The 26797-nt window shown below is 40.3% G+C and overlaps 1 protein-coding gene and 2 long non-coding RNA genes across 9 annotated transcripts in view; 2 read left to right on the forward strand and 1 right to left on the reverse strand.

The window, feature by feature from the left end:
- Nucleotides 1–5748, forward strand: part of LOC109262800 (uncharacterized) — a 171731-nt gene extending 165983 nt beyond the window's left edge. Inside the window, exons 9-11 of one of the 3 annotated variants that reach the window (XR_008417055.1) lie at nucleotides 3798–4087; nucleotides 4962–5088; nucleotides 5575–5748. This is a non-coding gene — a long non-coding RNA (uncharacterized LOC109262800). Of the gene's footprint in view, nucleotides 1–3797; nucleotides 5089–5574 lie in introns of all 3 variants that reach the window. The other 2 variants (XR_008417056.1, XR_008417054.1) reach the window with 2 other exon arrangements.
- Nucleotides 1–26797, reverse strand: part of IQCH (IQ motif containing H) — a 213216-nt gene that overhangs the window by 146071 nt on the left and 40348 nt on the right. Inside the window, exon 6 of one of the 5 annotated variants that reach the window (XM_053888927.1) lies at nucleotides 16935–17830. The exons of the other annotated variants lie outside the window; for them this stretch is intronic. Within the exon in view, the coding sequence (XP_053744902.1) occupies nucleotides 17816–17830 (15 nt within the window). The 3' untranslated portion in view covers nucleotides 16935–17815. Of the gene's footprint in view, nucleotides 1–16934; nucleotides 17831–26797 lie in introns of those variants that run through there. 5 annotated transcript variants of the gene reach the window in all.
- On the forward strand, nucleotides 20176–24476 carry LOC109262801 (uncharacterized). Its single transcript, XR_008417058.1, has 2 exons — nucleotides 20176–20375; nucleotides 23075–24476. It is a non-coding gene; the product is annotated as an uncharacterized LOC109262801 (long non-coding RNA).

The raw sequence follows: 26797 nt of genomic DNA on the forward strand, positions 1-26797 counted from the left end.
TGCCAGGATGCGGGGCTTAAGGGAAACTGTAAGCAGCTACCAGACTGTGAACACCAAACGTTTGGTAAGCAGAGTTTAAAATGACTATGATTAGGGTTTAAAAATTGTTTTAGTGTTTATTTATTTATTTGTTTGTTTGTTTAGAGAGGGAAAGTGGGGGAGGGGCAGAGAGAGAAGAAGAGAGAGGATTGCAAGTAGGCTTGAAAGCCTGATGTGGGGCTTGAACTCCCGAACTGTAATATCATGACCTGAGCCAAAATAAAGAGTCTGAGGCTTAACTGACTGAGCCACCCAGGCACCCCTATAAGTAGGGTTGTTTGGTTTTTTTTTTTTAACAGGAAAAGAGTAGGCTGTCAGTGCAATCTTCCTTCCAGGTGAGTTGGAGGAGGAAAGGAGACTGCCATGGGCGTTGCCTCAATGACAGCGAGGGCTCATGTGCACGTGGTATTATTCTGGAACTTCCATCTTGCCCATCCACCTTGTTCTCGTTCTCATCCTCAGCTCTCCTTGACCCACCACACCTCCAGACATGAGTAGCCTCTAGGATTTCCTAATCAGGGAGGCTGAGCTAATCACCCAAAGTACGGTACCCCAGACAAGGCCTGTGTATAGCTGATTTTCAGTAGCAGAGATGGAAGGGTCTCCACTTGTCTGATTGATACCAGGGTCATGGAGGCAAAGGTAAATTGGAGGAAGAAAGAAAGATTCCACTTAAATAAAATTGTCAAGCATTGTGAAGATGTAAAATACAGGTTTGGCAGTTTCAGAGCATAGAGCATCATTTATCTGGATTTTCTGAAAGCCTTTGACAAAGTACACCTGACAACCTGCTCTTGAAAGCCAAAGTCACAGGATCCGACATAAAAACACAAAGGGTGGAAGGCAGATGATATTCAGATTCTGCCAGGCAGTCAGCACATTCATAATGCTTTCTTTAATGGTTTCAATTGCATAGATCTCAACGATGTAAAAGCCAGACCCAAGGGTTGTGTGTGTGTATGTGTGTGTGTGTGTGTGTGTGTGCGTGTGCGTGTGTGTGTGTGTGTGTGTGTGTAGGGACATGGAGAAGAAGGTTACACTGGAGGTTGACATCCTTTCAAGATTACAGAAATAAATCCCAGGGACAGTGTCGCTGGGTGCGGAACATAAGCCCACTCTACGGCCACATTCCCATGGTAAGGATAACCACTTTGCATTCGCTTGCTTGGAGGCAGAAGGCATGTAATGACCTTCAGCATTTACTGAGCACTTACTACCTAACACTAATTTTAATACAATCAGCATTAAGTTTCACCAGGAATGGAAGAGCTAAGGGCAATGGGAGTGCAGAAGAGGGAGTAATTAACTCTGCCTGCTGGCATTGCAGAAGGCTTTGGAACACCAACCCGAGCTGTATATTAGAATCACTCAGGGAGCTTTTCAGAAATACTGCTTCCTAGGGGCTCCTGGATGGCTCAGCTGGTTAAGTGTCTGACTCTTGGTTTCGGTTCAGGTCATGATCTCTCATTTGTGGATTCGAGCCCTATATCAGGCTTTCTGCTGTCAGTGCGGAGTCTGCTTCAGATCCTCTATCCCCTTCGCTTTCTGCCCCTCCCTCCTCTCCCTCTCTCTCTCAAAAATAAATAAAAACATTAAAAAAAATTTTAATTAAAAGAAAGAAAGAAATCCTGCTGCCTGGGCCCCAACTCTGGGCAAATAAATCCAAGTAGCTGGACTGGAGCCTCGGCCTTGGTATTGTTTATCAAGCCCCCCAGGTGATTCTGATGTGCACTCAAGGTTGTGATATTTAAATTGTGTCTTAAGAGAAGCATTGAATTATATCACGTGGAGAAGAGGCTGCAATTATAGGGGGAAAGAATGGTGGCGACAAAGTAGAATCGCATACAGACATATGAAGATTTCACGGAAGGCGAGGAGCTCAGTGTGGCTGGAGTATGGTGTGTGCGCCAGAAGGGTAGGGTGGGGGACAAGCATGCAATGGTGGGTGGAGATTAATGCAAATTAAAGAAACCAGCTTCATGAATGTGCTGATTGCCTAACAGAAGTCAAATTTCCTCTGCTTCTGGCTTCTCCTTTATATCATGCTTTACATTTTAGGCTGGAAATGGTATGGACTATCCTATATATAGAACAATGTTCCCTATATCTGGTACTTCATTGCTATTTCCCAAACTCTGTCGTTTTATGCCTAAACCTGCTATAATAGCTTTTTCAAAATTTAAAAGATATGGAAAAGCTTAAAAAAGAAAATAGCAATCATATTCCTGCCAGCCAGAATTAATCATTGTTAATATCTTGGTATATTTGCTTCTAGTGTTTTCAAATAGAAAAACCATTCTATTTTATTATTCTGGTAAAAATGATATATGCTCATTATAAAGATTCCAATTAATGTAGAAAAACACAAAGATGAAAGTTTAAGAAACCATGCCAAATATCGTTAGGTGATCCATTATCCCTGACATCTTTGGAATGATTAATATATCATCTTATAAAAATAGGATTTATATTACATTATTAAACTTAATTTTTGACATGAATTTAATAGGAGGGGGAAGGCTGAATTAAACCCAACAAATTATTAAACCTCAAATCAATATTTCTTTACCACAAGATTCCTATGAGTTGAAAAAGATTCCTCTGCACAGAGGTAGCATAGACAATGAGTAGCATAGACAATATGTAAACAAACGGGTTGGGCTGTGTTCTAATGAAACTTTATGTACAGAAATAGGTGGTCAGCTCTCAGGCAGTAACTTGTAGATACCCACCCTGTAGTTAAATAAAGGTGATTATGAAAAACCTTTAGATTTTTAAAAATCATGTTTTTAAAAAATGTTTATTTATTTTGAGAGAGAGAGAAAAAGAGACGGAGGGGCAGAGAGAGAGGGAGAGAGACAATCCCAAGCAGTCTCTGTGCTGTCAGTGCAGAGCCTGACTCGGGGCTTGATCTCATGAACCGTGAGATCATGACCTGAGCCGAAATCAAGAGTCGGATACCCAACCGACTGAGCCACCCCAGTGCCCCTAAAGTCGTGTTTGAAATTTGAATAACATATCCCATCTTCAAAAGATGAGAGCATTAGAACTATCTTGCTACTGGCATCCCCTCTCCCTCACCTTCCAATGTTTTATTATTATTTTTACATTGCCCAGATTTATAATATCCACATTCTGTTTTGAAACCACAATTCCTGGGATTGTTTAGCATCCATTCTACACATAAATGGATCCAGCGCCACCAACAGTCCTTTCGTTATGGCTTCTCTATGCTTGAGTTACTTACTTTGATTGGTTGTTTAATCGCCTGCCTTTGGTTATCAAGCAGTTCTTTCTAACAAGTGTTCATGGGTAGTTATACTTGAATTACATCTGGGGTCATCCTTTTTTTTTTTTTTTTTTTCTCAAAACTTTGCAGACACTGACACATTGTCTTCTACCATGAATATTGTGAAATCTGATGCCGGCTTGATTCATCCTTCACCCCTTGTCAGTGATTTTTCTTTCTGCCTTCATGTGTGAAACATTCTGTGTTTTTGAAGTTCAGGCGCTTAACTAGAAAACCTTTATTCCGTAACACTCAAAATCAAATTTTCCTGGGATTCAGTGCTTTCTTTCCACCTGTAGATTTTGTTCTTTCTTCATCTCTGGAAAATTTTCTTCCATCATATCATTGGCTATGTCTTCTCTTTTGCTGGGTTCTCTCTTAGAGATACCAAGTGTCATTAAGTGTTGGCTCATCTTTACCTTTCATGTTGTGGTTCCTAATGATTCACTTCTCTCCTGGTTCATTTTAGAATAGAACACCCTGATTTTAGCTGAGCATATGGCTATCCAGTCGCAGACTACATTTTCCAGTGTGGCTAAGGGTGGACATGTGACCAAAATCAGACCAGTAAGACGTAGGCAGCGGTGGTAAGTGTAACCTCTGGGCCATCTCCTTAGAATGCCTACCCTGGACTATCTTTATCGTTCCTATGGGCTGAAAGGGTAGAGAGGAGCCAGTTTCAACCACTGGAACGAGAGTGTCTGTAACCACAGGAACGAGATGCTACAGCCTCCAGAGAGAAGGAAGCAGAGTCATCCTGTGAGCCTTAGACTTTTCATGTGTGGACTGTTTTGTGAACAAGAAATAAATTGATCTATTTATGGCATTACATTTTCGGATTTCTTTGTTACAGCAGCTTAGCTTGTAACGAACTACTATGCATATCTATTAGCTTCTAATTAATTTCCTTTGTCTTTTTCCGTTGCGTTTGCTGTGCTTACAGTCTTTTCTCCACGCCCATATTTCAGTGTTCCGCAGTGTCTGTTCTGTTCTTCCTATTTATAGTTTATTTATTAGTTCCATAAAGTATTTTGGTATTCAATTTGTTTCCTTATGTCTGCAACCTCCCTTTTTATCCATTCTGCTATTTTATCATCTCATGGATGAGCTCTAGTTTTACTTAATTTATGTTCCTAGCAAGCTGTGCTATAATATGAAGAAATGGTGAGAAAATTCCTTCTGTTCCTTGAGTTATATTTTTTTCTAGGTTAGGCTTTGTCTTTTGCAGCCCATAGTTCTCCCTCCCCCCCTTCCTCTTCCTCTCTTTTTGTTAGCTGTGGGTGAGATACTGGCATTTATATAATAAATCAGCGTAGTGGCTGTATCATTTCTTTCCCCCTTGTATATTCTTGGGCAGCTCTGCCCAGACCATCTGCTTGCTTTGATGTAGCATCTCCTCCCCCGTAGTCTGCTACCAGTGTGTTTTCTTTCCCACATGAGAAGCAGGTACTCTGGGTCTCCTGTACCTTTCTGTTACCTGAGGGCCTGGCTCAGGGAAGCCTCCATTTTAGGATATATACAGTCTCTGTTAAAATATGCAGGCTCTCTCCCCTCTCCTGAGGTTTTGATGAACATCCTATATCAGGGTTTGCTCTCCTTAGTTGAGGATGAATCCCTCCCTCCCTCCCTCTAGCCCCAGGGGTTTTGGATCATTTCAGTAGAAGCCTAAAGACTTCACTTCTCTCTGGAAGAATCAGACATTGTTTGCTCTCCAATTTCACCTCTTTCTTCCACGTCCCCTTGTCAAAAGAGAAAAAAAGGTAAGGATGCTTGCTTGCTTGTCTTCTCTCCAGATTTTGTACTATTTCTGAGAATCTCAATATTTTGATAATTTACCAATGGTATTTCGTTTCTGAGGGGCAGGAAGGGGGTAGAATTGGAGCTGTGTTGTACCGCTCTACTCTGCTCCAGAATCTTCTGCTGGGTGAATTTAAACCTACACAGCCGCATTATACAACCCTGCATGACCGTATTCTGCAGTCCTGCCTCAGCCCTCCTCCCTATATTATGGACGGCACACTAAAGATCCAGAAGGGAAAGTGGCTAGGACACACATCTCATCTGCCCAATAGAGGCAGAGCGAAAAGGGCACATCACTGCTTCATGACCCAGGGCTTTTTTACTCTATTTTCTTGCTTTCCGAGTTCTCGAACTTTTCAAGCCAAACACAGCTTAGGTCAGTAGCTCTACTCCTGTCCTCATGGTAAAGCCCTATCACTCTGTTCCCCTCTTCATTCCTTTCTTAGCATCATTTAACATAGGTACAGTCCGGGCCTCACTTTCTGTCAGAAAAACTCTCCAGCATTCTTGGAGCTAGAAGAACTCCCTGGACAGGTATCTATAGCAGAAAAGCAAAAACCATGGGCTTGGAGCACTGGATTTCAGTCCTACCTCTGTCATTTAATCAGCAGTGTGCTGGGTTAAGTCATTTAACTTCTTTGAGTGTCCTTTTTATCTTCTGGAAAAGAGGGATATTATTAGCTACAGGGCAGCTGAATTTTATGGAAGGGAATTTTTCCTGGAAGCATGTCAAATCTCAACTCACATAATTTGAGACAGCCAGACAGCGAATGGCAGGAATGGCAAAGACTTTTGCTTGGCCTTCAACGTGTGACACAGGCAGAAATTACATTTCTCAGCCTCCCTTGCAGCTTGATTTGTCTTTGGGACAAGATTCTGGCCAGTGCTACAGGAATTGCATTGATTCTTCTGGTTGGGATAGAGACATGATGGCAGGAGCCCAGCAGCCACCTTAGCCATCTTAGATGACAAGAAAGTACAGAGCTGCCATATAGCCATTAATTGTGTGCGGTGAGAAAACATCATTGCTGTGTTTAATCACTGTTATTTGTTACATGTGCTGAGTTTACATCCTAATGGTACAAGGTGTTTTTTATTTATTTAGATGGTGTCTCTCTGTGGAGACTTCAGCATAAATATATCTCAAATTCAATCAGCCTGCACCAGCTTTGGAAAAAATGAAAGTTTGTTTCTTTCTTTTTTTTTTTTTTTTACATTTGGGGGGATTTAAATTACCTCAAACTTTGTGTATAAAGCAATAATGCAATATTATCATTTTATATCATGGAATTGCAAATTTATATAATCCAATTTTGCATAAAATTCAGCATCGCTGATCTTCCATTAGGCCACTGTGAGGACTTATTATGTAGAGATGCACACCATAACTTTTTCTCATCTCAGGAATTGTTCAACATTCTATTGGAATGTAACATTCATTTTTTTTAGAGAGAGCGTGTGCACATGTATAAGCATGTGTGGCACACAGAAGTGGGAAGGGGCAGAGAGAATCTTAAGCAGGCTGTATGCCCCGCGTGGAGGCCATGGAACCAGATGAGGGGCTTGATCTCACGACCATGAGAACATAACCTGAGCCGAAATCAAGAGTGGGATGCTGAACTGACTAAGCCACACAGGCACCCCCTAACATTCATTTTTGAAAAGGCACAAATCATAAGGTCATCAGTTGATACATTTTAACAAAGCAGACACTGTGGGAAACCAGCATCCAGAATAAGAAGCAGAGCATTGCAAGCACCCCCAAGACCTCTCTCATGCTCCTTGTCAGTCACTACCACAACCCGAAGGTAACCGCTATTCTGAATTCCACTCCCAGCTATTCTTATTCTGTTTTTGAATTTACATAAATGGATTATTACAGTATTAAATAAGCATCAACACATCAGAGAGCAAGGTACCAGAATTCAGAGTCTCCATAACACATCATTTATAATGTTCACAATAATAAAAAGTTACTATGTTTACAAAGAAATGGGAAAATGCTCATATAGGAGAAACAGTTGTCAATACAAACAGATCCTGGAGGTGATGCTTTATGATATAGATTGTGGTGATGGTTTCACAGGTGTATGTGTAGTCTCCAAACTCATCAAGTTGCATACATTAAATATGTACAGCTTTTGTATATTGGTCATACTTTAATAGTTCTAAAAAAAGAAACAGCTGTCAAGATAACTCAGAGGGTAGAATTAGCAAATAAAAACATTAAAGCTATTATTGTACATACTTTAAGGACCTTCAGGGAAATATGATCGTAATTAATTAACAGATGGAAAATCTTGGTAGAGAAATGAAAACTATAGAAAAAGAAACAAATGGAAATTCTAGGACTAAAAAGTGTAATACCTGAAATGAAAAGTTTATTGGATATGGTAGTCAGCTTGAAGAAAAATCAATAGATACTATCTAACCTGAAGAACAGAAAGAAAAAATTATTTTAAAAAGAACAGATCTTCAGAAACCTATGGGCAATATCATGTTGTAAAATTTGTATTCAATCGAAGTCCTAGAAAGAGAGGAAAGAGAGAAATGTAGAGGAAAATACTTAAAGAAATAGTGGCCAAAATGTCTCCCAGTTTTCTGGACAACATAAACTTACAGATCCTAGGAGCTCAAGCAGGATAAACACAATCAACCCCCCTGGAAGCTAAAGACAAAGAGAAAAACTTGAAAGCATCCAGGAAAAAAAAAAGAAGACCCATTATATAGAGGGAATCAACGATTCAAATGATGGCTGACTTATTAGAAATGATGAAACTTTAAAGCATTGAAAAAAAACCCACAGAAAAACTCTGGCAACCCAAAATTTGACATAAAGGCAATATAAATACTTTTTTTGGCAAAAGAAAACAATGCGTCACCAGCAGGCATGTGTTACATTGCCTTCAGCAGGCAAGAAATGCTTACGGGAAGATTTTTTAGGCTGACAGAAAATGACACAAGACGGAAACTTAGATGTCTATGGTAAATATAAAATACTATGTGTTTTTATTCTCTTAGTTTCTCTGAAAGGCAATTGGCTATTTAAGGCAAAAAATTATAACATACTGTGCAGTTTACAATATATGTAAATCACATGACAACAATAACACAAGGAGGTGGGTAAGTGAAATTCTATGGTTGTAAGTTCCTTACATTGTATGTGAACTGGTGCAATATTAACTCTGAGGAAACTATAATAAGTTAAGGATGCATACTGTAATTCCTAGAGCAACCACTAAAAATAACACAAAGAGGTATGGTTCAAAAGTCAATAAAACAGAATATTAAAAAAATTTAAATTATATAATCCTAAGTCAGGCAGACAACAAAGGAACAAAAAAGAGATGGTAAAAATAAAAAACAAGTAGAAAAATAGTTTTTCTACATCAAACCATGTCAATAATTGCATTAAATGAAAACAGACTAAACACTCTAATTAAAAAGCAGAGATTATCAGACTGAATTTTAACCCAAGATAAAATGATATGCTATCAATAAGAAGTGAATTTTAAAGACACAGGTTGAAGTGACAACATCAACAAAAGGTTGATATGCCATGTAAACAGTAAGCTAAAGAAAGAGGGAGTGGCTATATTAATATCAGATAAAGTAGACTTTTGAAAAAAAATGTTTATTTTTGAGAAGGGGGGCCAGGGGCAGAGAGAGGGAGACACAGAATCTGAAGCAGACTCCAGGCTCTGAGCTGTCAACACAGTGCCTGATGTGGGGCTCAGACCTACGAACCATGAGATCATGACCTGAGTTGGTCAGACACTTAACTGATTGAGCCACCCAGGTGCCCCAGACAAAGTAGACTTTAAGACAAGGACTATTATCCAAGAGGAAGAGAAATAGGGTCAATTAGCCAAGAAAACATAAAAATCATAAACATGTATGTCTCTAATAACATTAACACAAAATACATAAAACAAAAATCATCAGAACTAAAGGAAGTAGTAGATAAACCTTCAATCAGAGTTGAAGATTTAAAAATTCCCCCTCGGTAATTTGTAGAACAAAGAGATTTTTAAAAATCAGTAAGGATATAGAATATCTGAGTATTAGATCAAGATCAGCCCCCTTGAACTAATCGATATTTATAGAGCACTACAACCAACCACTGTAGGATACACATTCTTTTCAAATGTACATGGAACACTCACCAAAATGAATTATATCCTGGACCATAAAATAAGTCTCAAACAACTTCAAAAGTTTAAAGCTTACAGAGTATGTTCTCTGACCCTGATGGAATTAAATCAGAATTCAATAAGAATGAGAGAACTAAGTCAACACCCTTCTACATAAGGGTGGCTCTACATGAGCCAAAGAAATAATCACTCGGGGAATTTTGAACTGAATGGTAATAAAAATGCAACATATTAAAATTTGTGGGATGCAGCTAGAACACTGTTGAGAGGAAAATTTATCATCCTAAATGCTTACATTAGAAAAGAAGAAAAGCCAAAAATCAATCATCTAAGATTCTACCTTAAGGAGTCTTAATATAAAAAAAAAAAAAGAGTAAAATACACTCAATATAAGTCAGAGTAAGGGAATAAAAAAGATAAGAGGAGAAATCAATGAAATAGAAAACAAATAATAGAGAAAAATAGAGAAAGTGATTCTTAGAAAAGATTAATAAAATTGGAAAATCCCAGCAAGAGTGATAGAGAAAAAAGAGAAAGCAGAAATTGCCAATATTGAAGGTAAAAGAGAAAGGGAAGGAGGTAGAGGAAGGGAGGGAAGAAATGAAGGAGGGAAGGGAGAAAGGGAGGAAAGAAGAGAGGAAGGAAAGGAGGAAGGAAGAAAAGAAGGAAGGGAAGGAGGAAGGAAAAGGCATATGGAGGGTTGTAGTTCTCAGAACTGGAAGGGGTCTTAGGACGAGGCAAGGGTAGTTAGTAGCAGCAGTGACCATGGGGTTGGGAACAGACTTGAAGGGTGAGGTGAGCGGAGAGGACCATGGAGGAGACTCCAGAGGAAATATCACGTTGAACACACTGAAGTCTGCGGTGTGAGCATCTGTACACCTCACAGGCCCCGTATAGCACATCGCATAAAAAAAACAAAAACGAGTGGAGTTTGTTATGATGTCCCAAAGCCTCCAATACTAGATTCCAATAAAATGAGACTAAGAAAGGAAAATATGTAGTATCGTCTACAATTTTTTCCATCGAAAATACTTCAAATCCAGCACTTAAGCAAAACTTCCCGAGGTGCATTCCTCTGAATATAGTTCTAGGAGCTGTTCTGCCGAGAAGGGTCTGAGGAAGTTTGGGCAAAACTAACTGCACTGGCTACCCTCCTCCTAGAGGTTCATGATGGGCACCAGTGAGTCAGTGACTCCAGGTGGCCTAAGTGTGTGAAGGTCAGTCTGACTCTCTTCAACCTCACATTTCTCATTTTTATGGGACCACAAAACTCTTTCCTTCATGGAACACCTATTGTCATTCCAAGGAACCAGTATTCTGGACAAGGAATTAATGCATAGCTAACAACGGTCATTGCTGTGATTTGTTAGTATCAGGCCATACCTCAAAATTTAAAGATAAGGGAGAGCTTGGTTTTTTGTAAAACGTTTCTTCAAAGGAGCCTGAAACACACTGGACTCAGGGATTTTCTGGTGGATTCAGACTAACAAATAGAAGTCTAATTACTTCCTGTGGTTCTTTTTTCTCTATAAATGTAACAGCATTTCTTTGTAACATTCTGGTAGAAATTTAAAAATTCTGGAAAAGCAGGGCGCCTAGGTGGCTCAGTCGGTTGAGCCTCTGACTCTTGATTTCAGCTCAGGTCATGATCCCAGGGTCGTGGGCTCAAGCCCCATGTCGGGCTCTGTGCTGAGCATGGAGCCTGCATGAGATTCTCTCTCTCCCTCTCTCAAAAAAAAAAAAAAAAAGTTCTGGAAAATGATTACAAGAGAACAATAAAGTACTGGGATTTCATCTACATGTCTGTTACATCTCATACAAGAAGAAAGAATGGCTTGAGTTGCTCACCTTTGTGATTTTGGCATATTGGTGGATATTATACCACACTACCGCTCCAACATTGTCACTAGATATGAAAAGAAAGCAGCTGGAGGACCTCTGTGTTCTATGCAATCTTTCTGTAACCTAGGGCTGCAGATCACGCATTGATACTTAGATAGAATAGATCGCCTCAACCTTTACTTGGGGCCCATGAGAGGAAGCGAGTTTAAATGGCGGTCCTTTGAGTTAAGACCTAAGAAAGACTTTGTGAATGGGTTTATTATTTATCATAATGATGTTTGCTATTGCGATGTATTCCCTTATTGTAGAACAGTGTGCTGGTCTCCGGGCATTGGTGTTTAAATACCGGCAAGGGTCACAAGTGAGAGGAAGTTTGGTCCTCATTTACCTCATACCAGCAGTTGGTTTGGCACACAGCTGCAGAACTGCTGGGGCTCTTTTTATTTAATTTGGCATCCCTTCCTGAGCAGTATTGAGACTTTCAGTTCAATGACTCCACTGGGCTTTGCCATAATTTCTATGCTGTATCAGTAAACCCTGCGGAAGAGACGCCTAAGCAAACCTGAAAGCAGGCTAGGAACGCTTCCAGTTCAGATATTTCTGCTTAAGTCAGTGACAGAATTAACCCTAGATATAAATTAAGCTTGTTTAAAAAATACAACTTTAGTCATTAGTTAATTAGAGAAACTGATTTGTAAGGAATATTATTAGTAATTGTGTGTGTGTGTGTGTGTGTGTGTGTAAGACTTTGTCCTTTGCCTGCAATTTCTCTTGGGATAATTTTCCTAGACTCTGAATCACAATGTCAGAAGAAAATACAAGCCCAAATTCTGAGTGAGCCACATATTAATTATATGGCTTGGTCATATGCCTTAACCTCTATGCCCTGAAGTTCTTATCTGTGAAATGGGAATAGTGATCTCTCCAACATGCCCTGAGTATTATAGGTGGTGACACATAAAAGTTAGGTGGTGACACATAAAAGTCAGGCGGTGACAGCATCAGGCACATAACAGGTACTCCACAGATGCTTGGCGAAATGCATAATTGCAAAAAGAAAAACATCAACACCTCCTGTGAACTTCGTTTCCACGGTCAGAAGAGAAACCAGTTTCACCTGGTCTGCTTTTCTGTTTCATAGGTCGTGTTGGTCAGAAAAGGGAAAGGAAGGGAACCAAAGGGAATCGATTTTGCTCAGAATCAGAATCCTGGGCTGTCGGAACTAGAAGAAATCTTAGGGATGGTGTGATCAACGCCCTAAATTTACAACTGAACAAACTAAGGCTCAAGGAATGTAAGTCGTTTGCCCCCAAATCACGTAGAAGTTAGTGACTGATTCAGGATTGGGGTCCAATATGAATGTGGACTTTTCGTATAAAGGGGGTTGTTAATATTATGTGACGTTATGGTGTTTTAAAAAATCTTCCTTTGGCTAACCTGAAAAATAGTTCTCTTTTCATAGTTTTCTTATTTTTTTTTAAACATTTTACTTTAACCCATCAGGAGTTTTCTTTGGTTTAGGATGTAAAGTTAGGAGTTAACTGAGTGCTCTCTTTCCAACACATTAGTCCAGTGATGTGGCCGCACACATCTAACTATCCCTCCCTTCCCCACCAACTTACACCTTTCCTACATTCAAACTTATTTTTTTACAGTAAGGTCAATATCCGTGCTCATTTTTTTATTCCACTGGTCTGTTAATTTTTCTATCCGTAGGATGCTATTATAATTATGTTAATGTTATCATATGTTTTAACAAGTTGTATGAAAAATTTACCTTCATTAATCTTCTTTAGGAGAAAAAAAGTCCTGAAGCTTTTGCCCATTTATTTTTCAAGATGATGAACACTGGCAAGTGGAAAAGAATTAATATTCCACACAAACCAAATAAAACCCATAAGTTTTTGGATTGAAATTACATTAGATATAAATATTAATTTGGAAACAACTGGAAGTTTTTATTATAATCATTTTTCCTTTTCAGGAATATGATGTATTTTTATTTATTCAGTTGCTCTTTGATGTGGCTCAGTAAATTCGAGGCATAATGTGTAAAGCTTTAAAAGCACTCTATGATGATCTAGGGAAGGGAAAATAAAATTCTACCTGAAGAGATCTGGGGAGATATTTTTATGGCGGAAAAGAGGAGAGCGTTACAAATATAGCCAAATGAGGTACGTGGCATTTCATTCTTTACATTAACTTCACACAGCCTAACTCAATTGCAGAGGTCCTTACCAAGTTGTTATTCAAAGTCATTGACCACATACACACCAGCCAACAGCAAATTCGTACTGGATTCTTACCAGATCTGCCACCATGTTTGATGTTGGAGATAGGTTCCCTGTTCTCAAAGGAGTTTACAGTCTAACTGAAGTAAGTGTCCATCTTTAAAAGCCTCAGCTCTAGAGGGTAGACCTTAACTGTTCTCACAACACATACACTCACACGAAAGGTAATTATGTGAGGTGATAGAGGTGGTAATCGTTTCACAGTATAGTATATATGTGTACAAAATCATGACATTGGACACCCTAGACTTACACAATATTATTCTCAATTATATCTCAATAAACCTGGCGGGGGGGGGGGGAGGAAAGAACCAGCTCCCCTTTTCTGATCCTTGGGTTAATATAGCCTCTTAACTGAGTAATTTGATCTTTTACTTCTATTCCCAGACCAAGGTGGAGAAATTTCTCCGGCAAATTCCTTGGTCATCAAGGGAGCCATTTTTGGCTCGGTGCAGGTCAAAGTCATCATCTTCAAAGCCACCTGCAGGGAGCATAGAATAAGAATTAAGAATGCCAACCTGGAAATCAGGCTGGCGAGTTCGAATTATGGCCCTTTGACTTGTAGCTGTGTGACTTTGGGCAAGTTATTTAGCCACTTTTGCCTCAGTTTCCCCAAATATGAAATGCAAGTGGTAAAATAGTACCCAACTTGTAGGGTTACTGTGAAGATTACACGAGACAACTTGTGTCTGTTGTATTTACCACCATGCCCAGCATGGAGAAGCACTCAGAAATGCCGGCTCTTTCTTAAAATGTAGTATCCTGGGCAGGTAATACATTTCAGCTTCACATGCAGCCTATGGCAAAAGCACAGCTAGGTGTCCTGCGAGTGTTCGAGATTAGAAAATGGAGTTGGTGGGAGAATTGTCTTTCCTTCTATGGAAGTTGACGTTCCACACTTGAAACTATGGGCAAATGGAATGGTAAACACGAGCGTGTGGGGAAATGGCGTTATCTTCCCCTGGGATTGCAATGTTTTAGATTAAATGATAACTCCATAACTAAGAGGGTTACAGTTTTGAAAATTCTTGGCTGAAAGAGTCAATCCTCTTTCCCCCTAAATTATGGTTATATTAAATGAATCCAGTATTGGGTATCCAGTACATCTTTAAATGGGTTGAAAAGAAGATGTTGGGATAGTATTTTCTCTGTGGTCAGCTCCCTCTCTTGGGTCCCTGCCTGTTTGCACTTTACAACGCTTCCTGGTAACTTCCTACGAGGATCAACCCCTTTGCAGTTAGAAATGGAAAACGGCATTTTGAGACTCAGAAGAGAATTTTCTTAGGAACGTATTAAACAAAGTGGGGTGAGGTCCCCAGGCAAGCTCATGGGAGTTATTAGTGCAAATGAACATAACCACCAGCTGTATCTGGGCCCCTCACCAGCCAGGCACGGGGAAAGGGGAATTCCCTTGCTCCTAGTGGCCCCAGTGGCTTGAGAACCATGGGGAGATAGGGAAGCAGGGTATCCCACTGGGAAATCCCTGAGGATACTTTGTATTACAGACCGGTTCCTTCCCACCTCTCTTCTCGGCTTTCTCTTTCTCCTCTTGATGCATACTGTTTCTTCCAGCCAGGGTTTCTCTCCTGCTGTGGGTACTACAGTTACTTAGATAGAAAGAGCAGTGACAGGGAGATGCGTTCCCCCCACTTCTCTCCCCAGCTCTGAGTGTTAAGCTAAAAAATATGAGTACATGATCAATGCGGTCAGCTCCAGGCATAAACTGCTTTAAAAGACCCAAGCCCCCGACAGGAATGTAGCGTAACTAGTGTTATCAGAGAAGCGAGATATCACCTGAAGGCGAGTGGCCTGTTACAGTAGGAAATTAGTAAAAAGGAAGGCAGTGGTTAAGAACAGAGGCTCTAATATCAGATAGGCCTGGGTTTGAATCCGGGCCGTACCACTTACTAATTGCATGACTGGAGCAAGGAACTTAATTTCTCTAAGCCTCAGCTTCTTTATCAGTAAGATGGGAGGAAGAGCACTCCCTCCACTGGGATCCATGTGGGCATGGATATCAGAAGCTCAGCACAATGCAGTGTAATTCGTCCAGTCCAAGCAGGTAGTAGCTATTTATTATAAAAAGTTGAATCAGAGAGTCGGAATTTCTTAGCGTCCATAAAGCACTCTCCACAGGGATTGATTCATATTCCTTTGGCAGGAGCAGCTTCACAGATGGATGCATCAGACTATAAATGTGTGATGCTGCTCACCATGAAGATCGTCCAACTAATTACCCTCAGTCAGTTCCCCTGTCCGCTAAGCAGCCTTCTCACTGCGCCTTCCGTATAGCTTTCTAAGAAGGATACAATGTGCTCACCAGATCGGGTTGACCTGAACATCCAGGCTCGTCCAACCATTATAGCTCTCCTTAGAATAAATCAAGTGGCACTCCAGTTTATACGTCGATCTCTTATGAGTTCAGTGTACTCAAGAGACTGGTCCAACTCTGACAAAATGGAATCTCTAATCCTGTCAAGCTGAGGGTCGGGTCACACCCCGGGTTGCCCCGAATTAATAGTCTTCCAGGGCTCTTGAAGCTGCGAATTGCTGACCTGCCATACAGGTATAGCCAGCCTCGAGACTAGTTTCTTTGAACTACACAGGATTTTTTAAGTTATCTGGGCAAGAATTTACAAATCCAGAGATTTCGCCGAAAACGCAAACACGCGTTTCCAGCTTTCTCTCGAAAACCCAGCCACAGGGCTAGGGCTGAGGTGGCTGCCTCCTCCAGGGAGGGCCGGTCTCTGCAGCCCAGCACTCCAATAATGAAGACAGCTCTACGCCCAGTCTGTTTTCACCAGCCCTGTCCCAGCAGACTTACTTTTGTGACTCCTGTTGTAAGTAAGAACACTTTAGACATTTTCTTAAGGTTTTTACTTCTTGGAAAAGAGAGAAAAAGGAAGAAGAAAGCCTGCCCCATGAACACTCCTTTTGATAAGTTTGGAAACACACCTGTATTTTAGAAAACACTCAGATGAAGATAGTCCCCTGGGACATTTCGTTGCACGAGCAGCTGGGACCACAGAGAGTTGGTAAGTGGGTGAGATTGGGGAGACCTCACACTGTCCTGTGCTGAGGCTGGTAATTGGCAATGAGGAAGGGAGGGGGTGCAGCCAAAGGGGTACAGGGTGGAGTGGAGGGGCGGGCAGACAGGGTATATGAGAAGTCAGTGACCCCCTGTGCTCCAACTGGCTCTCTTGCCTCCAGAAATCTGGCCCCAGATCCTGCTTTGGACTAACACTGGGGAGGAAGATGTGAGATGTGGGAATTAGGGATGGGTTTCCAATAGAGTCCTAGGAAGTAGTGGGGAAGTACTCAGCATCTGGACAGAAAGCCCAGCCATCCAGCTAGATTGGCAGCTCTGAGTGGCCACTCGTATGACAGGGATAGAGTTGTATGTAAATGGTCAGGGGGAAGGCTGTCTGTGGAAATCTAAATAGGCCATTTCATGAACACTGAACAAGTTCAAGAGACAATGCTAGATAATGCTATTCAAGAAATCTTTATAGCCAAAAGGAGAGGAAATAAAGTTTAATAACCAATGAAGACATCAAGGGAGAGAGATTGTTCAGGAGAATTCTAAAGCTGCCATTCAGTTAGAGAATCTGGAGAAGTGATCTAATTTCAGAAACTGCCTTCAGCCCTTCTTCTTATGATCGAGGCTGAGATCACACAATTAGATTTCAGTAGCCCTTTCAAGGCCAACCATCAATTGGCCGTACCTGTCCAACCACATCTTTTGGTTTTCCCTTTATAAAAATTCGAGATGGTTAGGTGAAGCTCCAGGCTACCCTCTGTTACTCATTCTTCTCCACCTCTGCCTTTGCTTGTGTGGCTTCCAGCGCTGCAAATGCATGGCCCTCTTCTCTCAGCCATGCCCACCAGCTCCTCCAAGGCCTGTTTTGACGCAGGCCTCCCCCCAGCGGTTACACCCATCACTACGTTGTCTCCCCTGAGAGACTGGCAGTTCTCCAAGGCACCCGTGTAGCTTTCATTGATCTGGGAGATGCAGAATCAGTGCCGTGGTCCCAGCGACGACTCAGAACAGCCAATTTGTCTTCTCAGGATACAGATGGGGAATCCCAGTCCTTAGAGACTAAGTGTTGTTCCCTTGATAGCATGGAGCTTATAGCAGCGGCATGGGACCAGTTAGCACCCATGTCTTCTGAGTCTCCTCTTGGTCTCTGGTTCTTTCCACTGAAGAGCTCATGGCTGCTTCCAGACCTCACAGTTGCCAACCATAAACAGATTTATTCAGGCTTCATTGCAAATAGAGATGGAAATCAAAAGACTATACAAATTGGGTATTTTGGTGGCATATTGTCCCACCTTTACAGGCTAATGAGAAGGATTTCCTCCAAATAGATATCTTCTGGGCTTCCATTACACATTCTGCTTCAGAGGTGATGCTTCTAAAGAAAGTATAGGGTGAGTTACTCTCGTCTATGGGTACTTACTTCTGTTCTACCAATGAGGTTTTAAAAGGCTAAGAATGTATACTTGAATTCAAGTACAGTTTAAGGTACAATGGGTTAGAATATTGGAGAACACAGCAATTGTATTTATTCATTCCAAGTATCTCTCAGTGGATAATTAACCTGGGCCATGATAAAAACAATTCTATTAGGCCCATTTCTCTTGTGGCTAATGCTACTGTGCTACTTGCTATAGTATTTTTCTTCTGCTTCATCCTAAGCAGAATGCTCACTATAATAATGCAAATATTACCTCTTGTGTAGTGGTTCCATTTTCCTGCTTGCAATGGAAAAGCCACAGTAGTTAGATGAGAGAACGAAGTTTTATATTTTCACTCATGAAGATGCAATTCTTATGAAAATCTGCAGATCTATCCACTTTTTGGTAGGTTTCCTATACCATCAACTAAAGAAGTAGGTCTTTTATCCATAAAGAACACAGAGTTTTTAGGATACTTCTTTGTTCTGATACATAATTTGCCCCATGCTGGATGTTTGTATAAAAGAAAAGGAAATCTATCATAGGGAGTTCTAATTTGGGGGGATCATGGACCCCTTTGGTCCTATAGACCCCTATGCAGAATAATGTTTAAAAATTTTTTTAATATTTATTTTTGAGATACAGAGAGAAAGAGCACAAGCAGGGGAGGGGCAGAGAGAGAGGGAGACACAGAACTCAAGGCAGGCTCCAGGCTCTGAGCTTTCAGCACAGAGAGTGATGTGGGACCTAAACCCACGAACCGCAAGATCATGACCTGAGCCGAAGTCAGACACTTAACCGACTGAGCCACCCAGGTGCAGAATAATGTTTTTCAAATGCATAAAATAATATACACTGGAAACCAAACGTACTGAACTACAGTTCTATCCATGGACCCCTGGTACCTTAAACCTATCCTAGAGCTGACTCAGGGTCTATCATCTACATAACGTTTGGCTCTTCAAAGTGGAATTATGAGGTTAGAAACACAGCCTCCTAGTTACGAAAACTCAAGTCCAAAGCCCAAGTCACAAAGTGCAAAGGCAGTGGGTCACGTCAGGGAGCAAGGCTAGCTGGTTAGCAGGTGGCTGCTGACCTGGGATGATTCCAGGGCAGTGAGAAGCTCTCTTCCTGCATCCCCAAATCCCCCTTCTCCCTGTCCACTCATGCTTGAAATCCCTTAATAGAGTCTCACTCCTTTGGTTCAATTAAATAGAGGATTTACTCTTGTTAAAAAACAAAAACCCATGGGAGAGGTAATAGTCCATGCCAAAGATTTTCAAATTTATTTTCAGGAGTAGAACCTATTTTTCAAATGCAACTTTAAATAGAATTCTGATAGGTAAGTAAATGCAAGTTTTATAAGAGTTTAGTATAATTCTATATGTTGAATTATATATAAACATGTATATGTATATATCTATTTATGTGTAAATCAACACTGGAAACAATGAGGTTGTCTCGATGAAGGCAAATTATGAAATCAAGAGTCACAGATAATAACTACCACCTTACATCCATCTCAGCATACAATTTATTTCTGTATTTTTTTCTTGCATGGACAAGACAGAGAAAATTCTGATGCAAATAGATAAAGAATTTCAAATAGCTAACAATTTGTTATGGTATTTGTAACCTCAGGATCTCCCCCAACTAAAATGGTCCAGAAGCTTTAAAGAACAGTAGGAATTTTTGGTTTCAAAACAGAATCTCAACAATATCTAACACATGTTCAAATTCCTTGGTAATTAAGGATCAGTTGGTGAGTACTTAATTTAGGGAGTATGTCCAGTAGATTTCGTCAGTAAGTTGAATCCTAACTCCCCTACTGATTTCATAACCTTAGGTGAGTAGCTTAATCTTAGTCTCCATCTCATGTGTTAAAAGGTTATAAAAATGGCATCTATTTTATAGGTATAAGGGTTAAATATGATAGTGTTCATAAAGCACTTAGCATAGTGTCTGGCACAGTTCATAAGTGCTTTTATTATTGAATAATAATAATAATAATAATGGAAGTACTTTTCAAACATGTCATGTAACATTTTAAGATGTTCCATCACATCCCATTTAAATTTCTTTTTAGGGGCGCCTGGGTGGCTCAGTCAGTTAAGCCTCTATCTCTTGGTTTCAGCTCAGGTCAAGATCCTCAGTTTTGTGAGTTTGAGCCCTGAACTGGGTTCTGTGCTGATAGTGTGGAGCCTGTTTGGGATTCTGTCTCTCCCTCTCTCTCTCTACCCCTACTCCACTCTCTCTCTCTCTCTCTCTCTCTCTGTCTCTCAAATAAATAAGCTTAAAAAATTTTTTTTTTAATTTCTTTTCGGATATCTCTGCACCCTCTTGTTTTGGATATTCACTCAGTTTCAAAACAATCTACTTTTGTGGGTTGAGGCAAATTTTAAGATGATGCTTTACTGCTGACCTTTTATCTACAGCTGTAAGTGAAGCAACAGGCCGACCCTGCACTGCCAGATGGAACGTGTGCAGCACATTTCCAACCAGGTGAGAACCAACCCAAACTTAAAATGAGCAATGAGATGATCTATAATGCTATATGATCACATTGCAATGTGTCTTATTGTAATTTTACCATGTACCAGTGGCTCTTGTGCTGCCAAATGTGAGCTCCAGAGAACTTGCCTGGCTTTTAAGGCGTGATAGCTCGCATGTGTCGTGATACCAAAACCAGTCGAACGCTAGTAGGGGCTAGGCACCGCTTTAAGACCTTGACCTGTATTTGGCCTTCACTTATGTATCTGTATGATTATTATAGGAGTGGATATGAGCAGACCTAAATTTCAAAACATGACCAGTACAAAGATTCGCCCTAGCTAGTGAAAGACATCTTTATAAGAAATTCAAATGTGCATGTGCGTGCACGCCCGTGCGCTCAGAGTTAACCCGCCAGTGCAAACTAACCCATTGCTGGTATCTTAGTATGTGCTAAAATTTGGCACCTAACTTAAGTATGTCTGTGTTGTTCTTTGCTGCACTTTAAAATCGTTCAAATATTTATCAAAAAAATTAAGTGTGAATTGAATGTTTGCAGCTTCCCCGAAACTCACTGGGGTTCTCTGTAACAGTTTGAAAACGAGAGCATTAAACCTTTTTACTCATTTATACTGAAGTGTGAGAGGAGCCAAATCAGATCCTTTTGTGGAAGCATAGGTATGAAGAAGGGGAAGAAAGTATGAGACTTCTAAGGTTAGTTCATTTTCTACATAGGCAGGACCCTTATTAGGCACCTCTTATGTGCCAGCAATGTTATATTACTATAATTCCCAGAACACCCTTGCCTAATGGGCACCATTATCCTGACTCTGCAGCCAAATCAGATCCTTTTGTGGAAGCATAGGTATGAAGAAGGGGAAGAAAGTATGAGATTTCTAAGGTTAGTTCATTTTCTACATAGGCAGGACCCTTATTAGGCACCTCTTATGTGCCAGCAATGTTATATTACTATAATTCCCAGAACACCCTTGCCTAATGGGCACCATTATCCTGACTCTGCAGCCAAATCAGATCCTTTTGTGGAAGCATAGGTATGAAGAAGGGGAAGAAAGTATGAGACTTCTAAGGTTAGTTCATTTTCTACATAGGCAGGACCCTTATTAGGCACCTCTTCTTATGTGCCAGCAATGTTATATTATCTATAATTCCCAGAACACCCTTGCCTAATGGGCACCATTATCCTGACTCTGCAGAAGAAACTGACAACCGGAGATGTGCATTTGCTCACCTGGGTTGCATAACTAGAAAATGGCAGATAGGACCCAAACCGATCCACTGGATTCCAAACCCTTCCCACCACACCAGACGGCCTCCAACCCAAGCTCCCCATTTTATAACCCAGGAAAATGAGAATGAGCAAGGTAGAGTAACTTGCTCCTGGAAACAGCTAGTTGGTGGCGAGGCTGTTGCAGGAATCCAGGAGCAAGGGTATTTCACTAGGAAAACTCTATCCGATGGCCCAGTGGGAAGATGCCCCGTGCAACCAGGGTAACCGGGGCCAGCAAAATCGCTTCTTCACTTCTAGACTTGGCATCAGTCACTTAGTTTCAAGCAGAGACTAGATGAAGGAGACAGACCAGTTCTCTCCCGAGCACCTAATACGAGCAAAACACGGTTCGGGGCAGTGGAACATCTGAAAAACAGGCAAATGGATCAGACCACAAGGTCCCTGCCCTGGTATCAGTGTGGGGAAAAAGGCATCATCCTAGGAAATATTAAATAGAATCTTTGGAAGCTATCTCAGTAATATTTTGTTTCTCTCCCTCAACCCCTATGTGAATGTAAGTTTTAAATGTCAGTATAAAACATGGCATAATACAATATCACAATTGTCTCTAGTCCTAACATTTTTAGAGCACTTATTTGTACCAGGACCTTTGCTAAGTGCTTTGAATTCTCTCATTTAAATCTCAATGCAATCCTATGGGATACTCTTATTATGGACATTTTACTTATGAAACAACGCAGGCTGTTTCTGGGAGATTCCCCATCTAGCAAGATTCACACCAGGCAGTCGGACCCAGAATCGCTACGCTCAGAGCTAGCAGGTGCTTGGAGTTCAGCGTAGGGTTGGTCTGGAAATGCATGCAGGATCTCAGCACAGAAACTCAGGAAACACGCAAGAAACCCTCAAGAAGTTGGAGAACTCACTACCGCTGGATTTTTGATGAATGATATCCGATGCAAGCATAGCCTCTGATGGCTTCTTCCCACCCCAGAGCCGTCGTGGGCTTTTGTGAGAGCCAGAAAGCAGCCGATGATAACTCTGTCATCACTTCCTTCAGCTTTTCCAGTACACCAAACAAACCCAGGCAGAACTAAAATTCTAGACGGCAGCCACATACGAAGGCGATACACCACCCCTTCCACTCACCACCACCACCGCCATATTGGTGGGATATATTTTAGGAATCAGGAGGAAGGAACATGAGAAGTCATTGTTTTCTTGAGAACTCTAAGCAACCTGATGAGAAAGCTCTCTCTAACGACAGAGGTGGGGATGCTGTGCATGCCATCACAGTCCTTGGGTAATGACTGTGTGTCATAAATGGGATATGGCATTTCTGAATGTCTTTAAAGCTATTTCCTTTTGTTCCACTAATTTAATTTACCAAATGCTCCTGGGAAAAGGGAGGGGGACCAAGATGCTGACTCCACATTTCCTGAAAAATCAACATTTTCTTTTTAAGCCGCTCTCAAGGAAATTACGTCTGATTGTTGTCGGCTGGCTCCCTCAAACTCTACCTCTGTCAGAATTCTGACCCGGCAGGTGTGAGGAAGAAATAGATGCAGAACTTGAGTGAATACCCACATCTGTTTTTGGAAAAAAGGAACAGAAGCAGCACAGAAGGAAGTTAAAAGAGATAATTGCTGGCTTGAACTACAATACATTTTACTTGTGGGCAGAGGGCCAGCTTACAGCAGGCTGAATATGCAGGCCCATCTTATTGGAATTCAGCGGTGGGCCTCCATTCTTGTCCGGAGACAGCTGTAAACCAGCAGCCCATAGCATCACAATCAGGCACCGAGTTTTGTCAAGGAATGCTGATATGTACGGAAGCAGCTTTGTCTGCTTCAACTGCACCCCTGCCTAGTGAAATGACAGTCAATCTCTGATTCCAGATGACAAGAACTGGATAAAAACTTAAAACAAATGGCGACCTTTCAAAAGATTAATTTGTTTACCAACAAAATGTCCCCTCTTTGTCATCTGAGATGGGGGTGACCTTCACTTTCCCGTATCTAGGCTGAAAGGATGCTGACTATAGTCATCTGTTAACTCCATCTCAGCAATTATTCCCTTTTTTATTTTTAGTGACAAGAAGGGTTTATTAATTCACTCTGCTTCTTGTTATGGTTTATAAATGCAACAAGCTCATTCTGAATTACTGCAGTGTAACATCAATTTGTTTAAATCTAATTCTGCTTCCGTTGCCAAATTACGTTGTGACTGTAATTGTGGCCATATGCATGGGCTTAAAACACAATCATGTTTTGAAATCGGCCTTCTTCCCCCCCACCTCCCCGACCACCCCTCCCCCCTACTTCTGGTGCTTCTAATCATTTGACATTAACACAATTGCCTCGCTTTCCATTACTTTATCATTTCCGAAATGAATGTACTTTCACGAGAGAGATTACTATGTACACCCCAAGTAAAACAGTAAAGAATGAAACTATGATTTGTGAAGTGTGGTTGCTACCCAACTAAGTTAGTGAACAACACTGCATAACGGATGACTCATAAAATCGGGAAATCATAATAGTATTAAATTCAACCTCATGAATAAATAAAAGATTCTAAGTTTACATTGCATTATATATTTATTTATTTGGAAAGTGGGACCAGAACTGGTATAATTCTACAGCAACTTATATGTTGCCACCAAGAAAAATGTTTTTATGCTTCTTTTCTAGGTCATAACAGTTATCATCAGAGTTATTTGTGCAGCAGTACAAAGCAATGTTTTGTTTGGCTATTTTGTTATGCATTCATAATCGTTCTTTTAAAATTCATGCTAACAGAGACATGTTTCAAGCCTTGTAAGAAACCCCTTTTATTTAAAACAAATAAATCAAAGTCAAATTTTCTGTAGGCCTTTGAATGCGTTGCCTTAGAAAGTCTAAGTGGGACTAGATGTCAGTGAGGAATTATGAAGATCAGAGATTTCTTCTTGTCTTGCCATACCTGTGAGGCTTCACTCTAAAACGTGTTAGAGGGTTGTTGTCGTTGCTTAATTTGGCAGATTTAAGATATGGAAAAAATCATTAGTGAGTTTCACTTTCAGTACTTTTTTGTAAGTTGATTTTACATAGAGTTACAGGGTATAAAAACCTGAAGGAAATGTGTGTATGTGTGTGTGTGTGTGTGTGTGTGTGTGTGTGTGTGTGCGCGCGCGCGCGCGCACGTGTGCCTGTCTGTCTGTCTGGGGTATATGTGTTTTCAATGCACTAAAATCTTTGCATCAGCCCCTTATGATCAGGAAGGATATACCTCTTCATAAAATGGAGAAAATATCAGCTTCTAGGAACTAATCATGTAAATCAGCTGCATATTCAAATTTGCTCTGTCCAAAATGTCTAAGATTATTTACAAGCTTTTGACAAGCTGTTCAAGTTTCATAGGAAGTAAGGGAACACATGGCCCTCGGCAGCCAAATCATAATCCCCTTTGTGTTTAGAGTAGTTCTAAAAAAGGATTAGCCTTGATGCTGCTTTTCTAATTAACTATACATCACAACACTAGACACATTGCTTCAGTTTGGGTAAGTGCTTTCAAACACATTTTTATAAGTGGTAAATCACAACTGTATTTGTTCCCAAATGCTCTAACATGACTATTTAAAACCAATACCCGAATATTTCTTTAACAGGACTTTTGGCACAGTGTTTCTGTTTTATAAATCCAAACTGAAAGTACCATTTTTCAGTTGGTACCACTGTATATACCTACATCAACGTAAACTGATAGGATTAACTCTTTTGATTGAAATGCCGATAGCGTGAGCAAGATGTATATAATGTACATACATTTTAGAGAACGCTGGCGTAGATTTTCTTGGAGTTAAGTTTAATGGGAAAAAAGGATCATCAGTATAATAGATGAGTGTATATTATCTATGTGTCATGTGAGGCAAAGTACTTTCCCAAACCCTGTGTGTTCAAAGTACTTGGGCACAATCCCCAAAACACTCATCCTATTGGGAGTTAGAAAAAAGAATATAACAAATGACTAAGTTTCTGCCCCCAATTTTGGGTAGAGTTCTGAATTCCTATTTATTTCTGAATCTTCACTCACATTCATGAAAGTAAAACATAATCCTCTGTAAATCTAGAGGTATGCCTTTTTAAACTTTGATGTGAGAAAAAGTTTGCTTGAAACGCGATGGTTGCCTTGGGCTACAAAGCCTCAGCACTCCACCAGCGAAGCCAATATTAATTCTAGATGGAAGGGGAAAACCAACAGCAACAAAAGAGAAATCTGCCTCTGTCTGTGCAGCCAGAGAAATAATATTTTTATTTCAAGGGCTTTGGGCTCATGGGAGGCAGATAAAAACCTTTTCACATTATTCACAGTGACATTTTAAATAAAGTTTCAGCAGGAATAAAAATATCAAACTTTCCAGTTATTTCTTAGGCGATAGAAGTATTTCTATGATAAAGTGCTCTCAAGCCAAAGCTGATAAAATAACATAAGGCACATATAAAGAAACTAAAAATACAGTTCAGGGTTACATGAATGAAGCAGGCAGATGAAAATGTCTGCGTAGGAAATTCAGAAGATTAATCTAAGAGACTCTTCTGGTTAGAAATGGTTTTGCAATTGAATTCTAAAATTAATCTTGGTTTTAGTCTTGATTTCACCAAAGCATGCATTTAAGAGCTTTCGAGGTTAAAAGTGTATTTAAAAATTTATAGATGTCATCTCAGTAACTGTTTTTCAGGTTTAGAAATAATCTCAAATCAAATGATATCTCAATGAAAATGAAGCATTTCTTTGAAATCTCCTAAGAAAACCCCACAACACAGAAAGTACAGTCCTGGCTTTGGGACACCTAGCAGCCAAATAGAGGCACAGACTCTGGGATCATTTAATGCCAATCTGCATTTGATTATTCTTCCCTCTCTTCCTTTTGCTGACATAAAGAATTAATTCATGCTTGCTTCAGATTTAGAATAATATTCTTAAATTGTGTGTACTATATGATCATATGCCATGGAAGCCAATGATACGCTGCTGTTTCCTTTTGCTTTTTCTAGCGGTGAGCCTGCTATCAAAGAAATAAAATATTTAAAATTCCTCTATTCATTTTCGTTGTTGTTAAATTATCTCATCCTTGTTAAAATTACGATGCCAGATTATTTAGGAACGGCAGGTAAAATAGACAAAATTGAATGGGCTACAAAGAGAG

Source organism: Panthera pardus, unplaced genomic scaffold, assembly GCF_024362965.1.
Source record: "Panthera pardus isolate Hobbes unplaced genomic scaffold, ASM2436296v1 HiC_scaffold_24, whole genome shotgun sequence".
NCBI classification, from domain to species: Eukaryota; Metazoa; Chordata; class Mammalia; order Carnivora; family Felidae; genus Panthera; species Panthera pardus.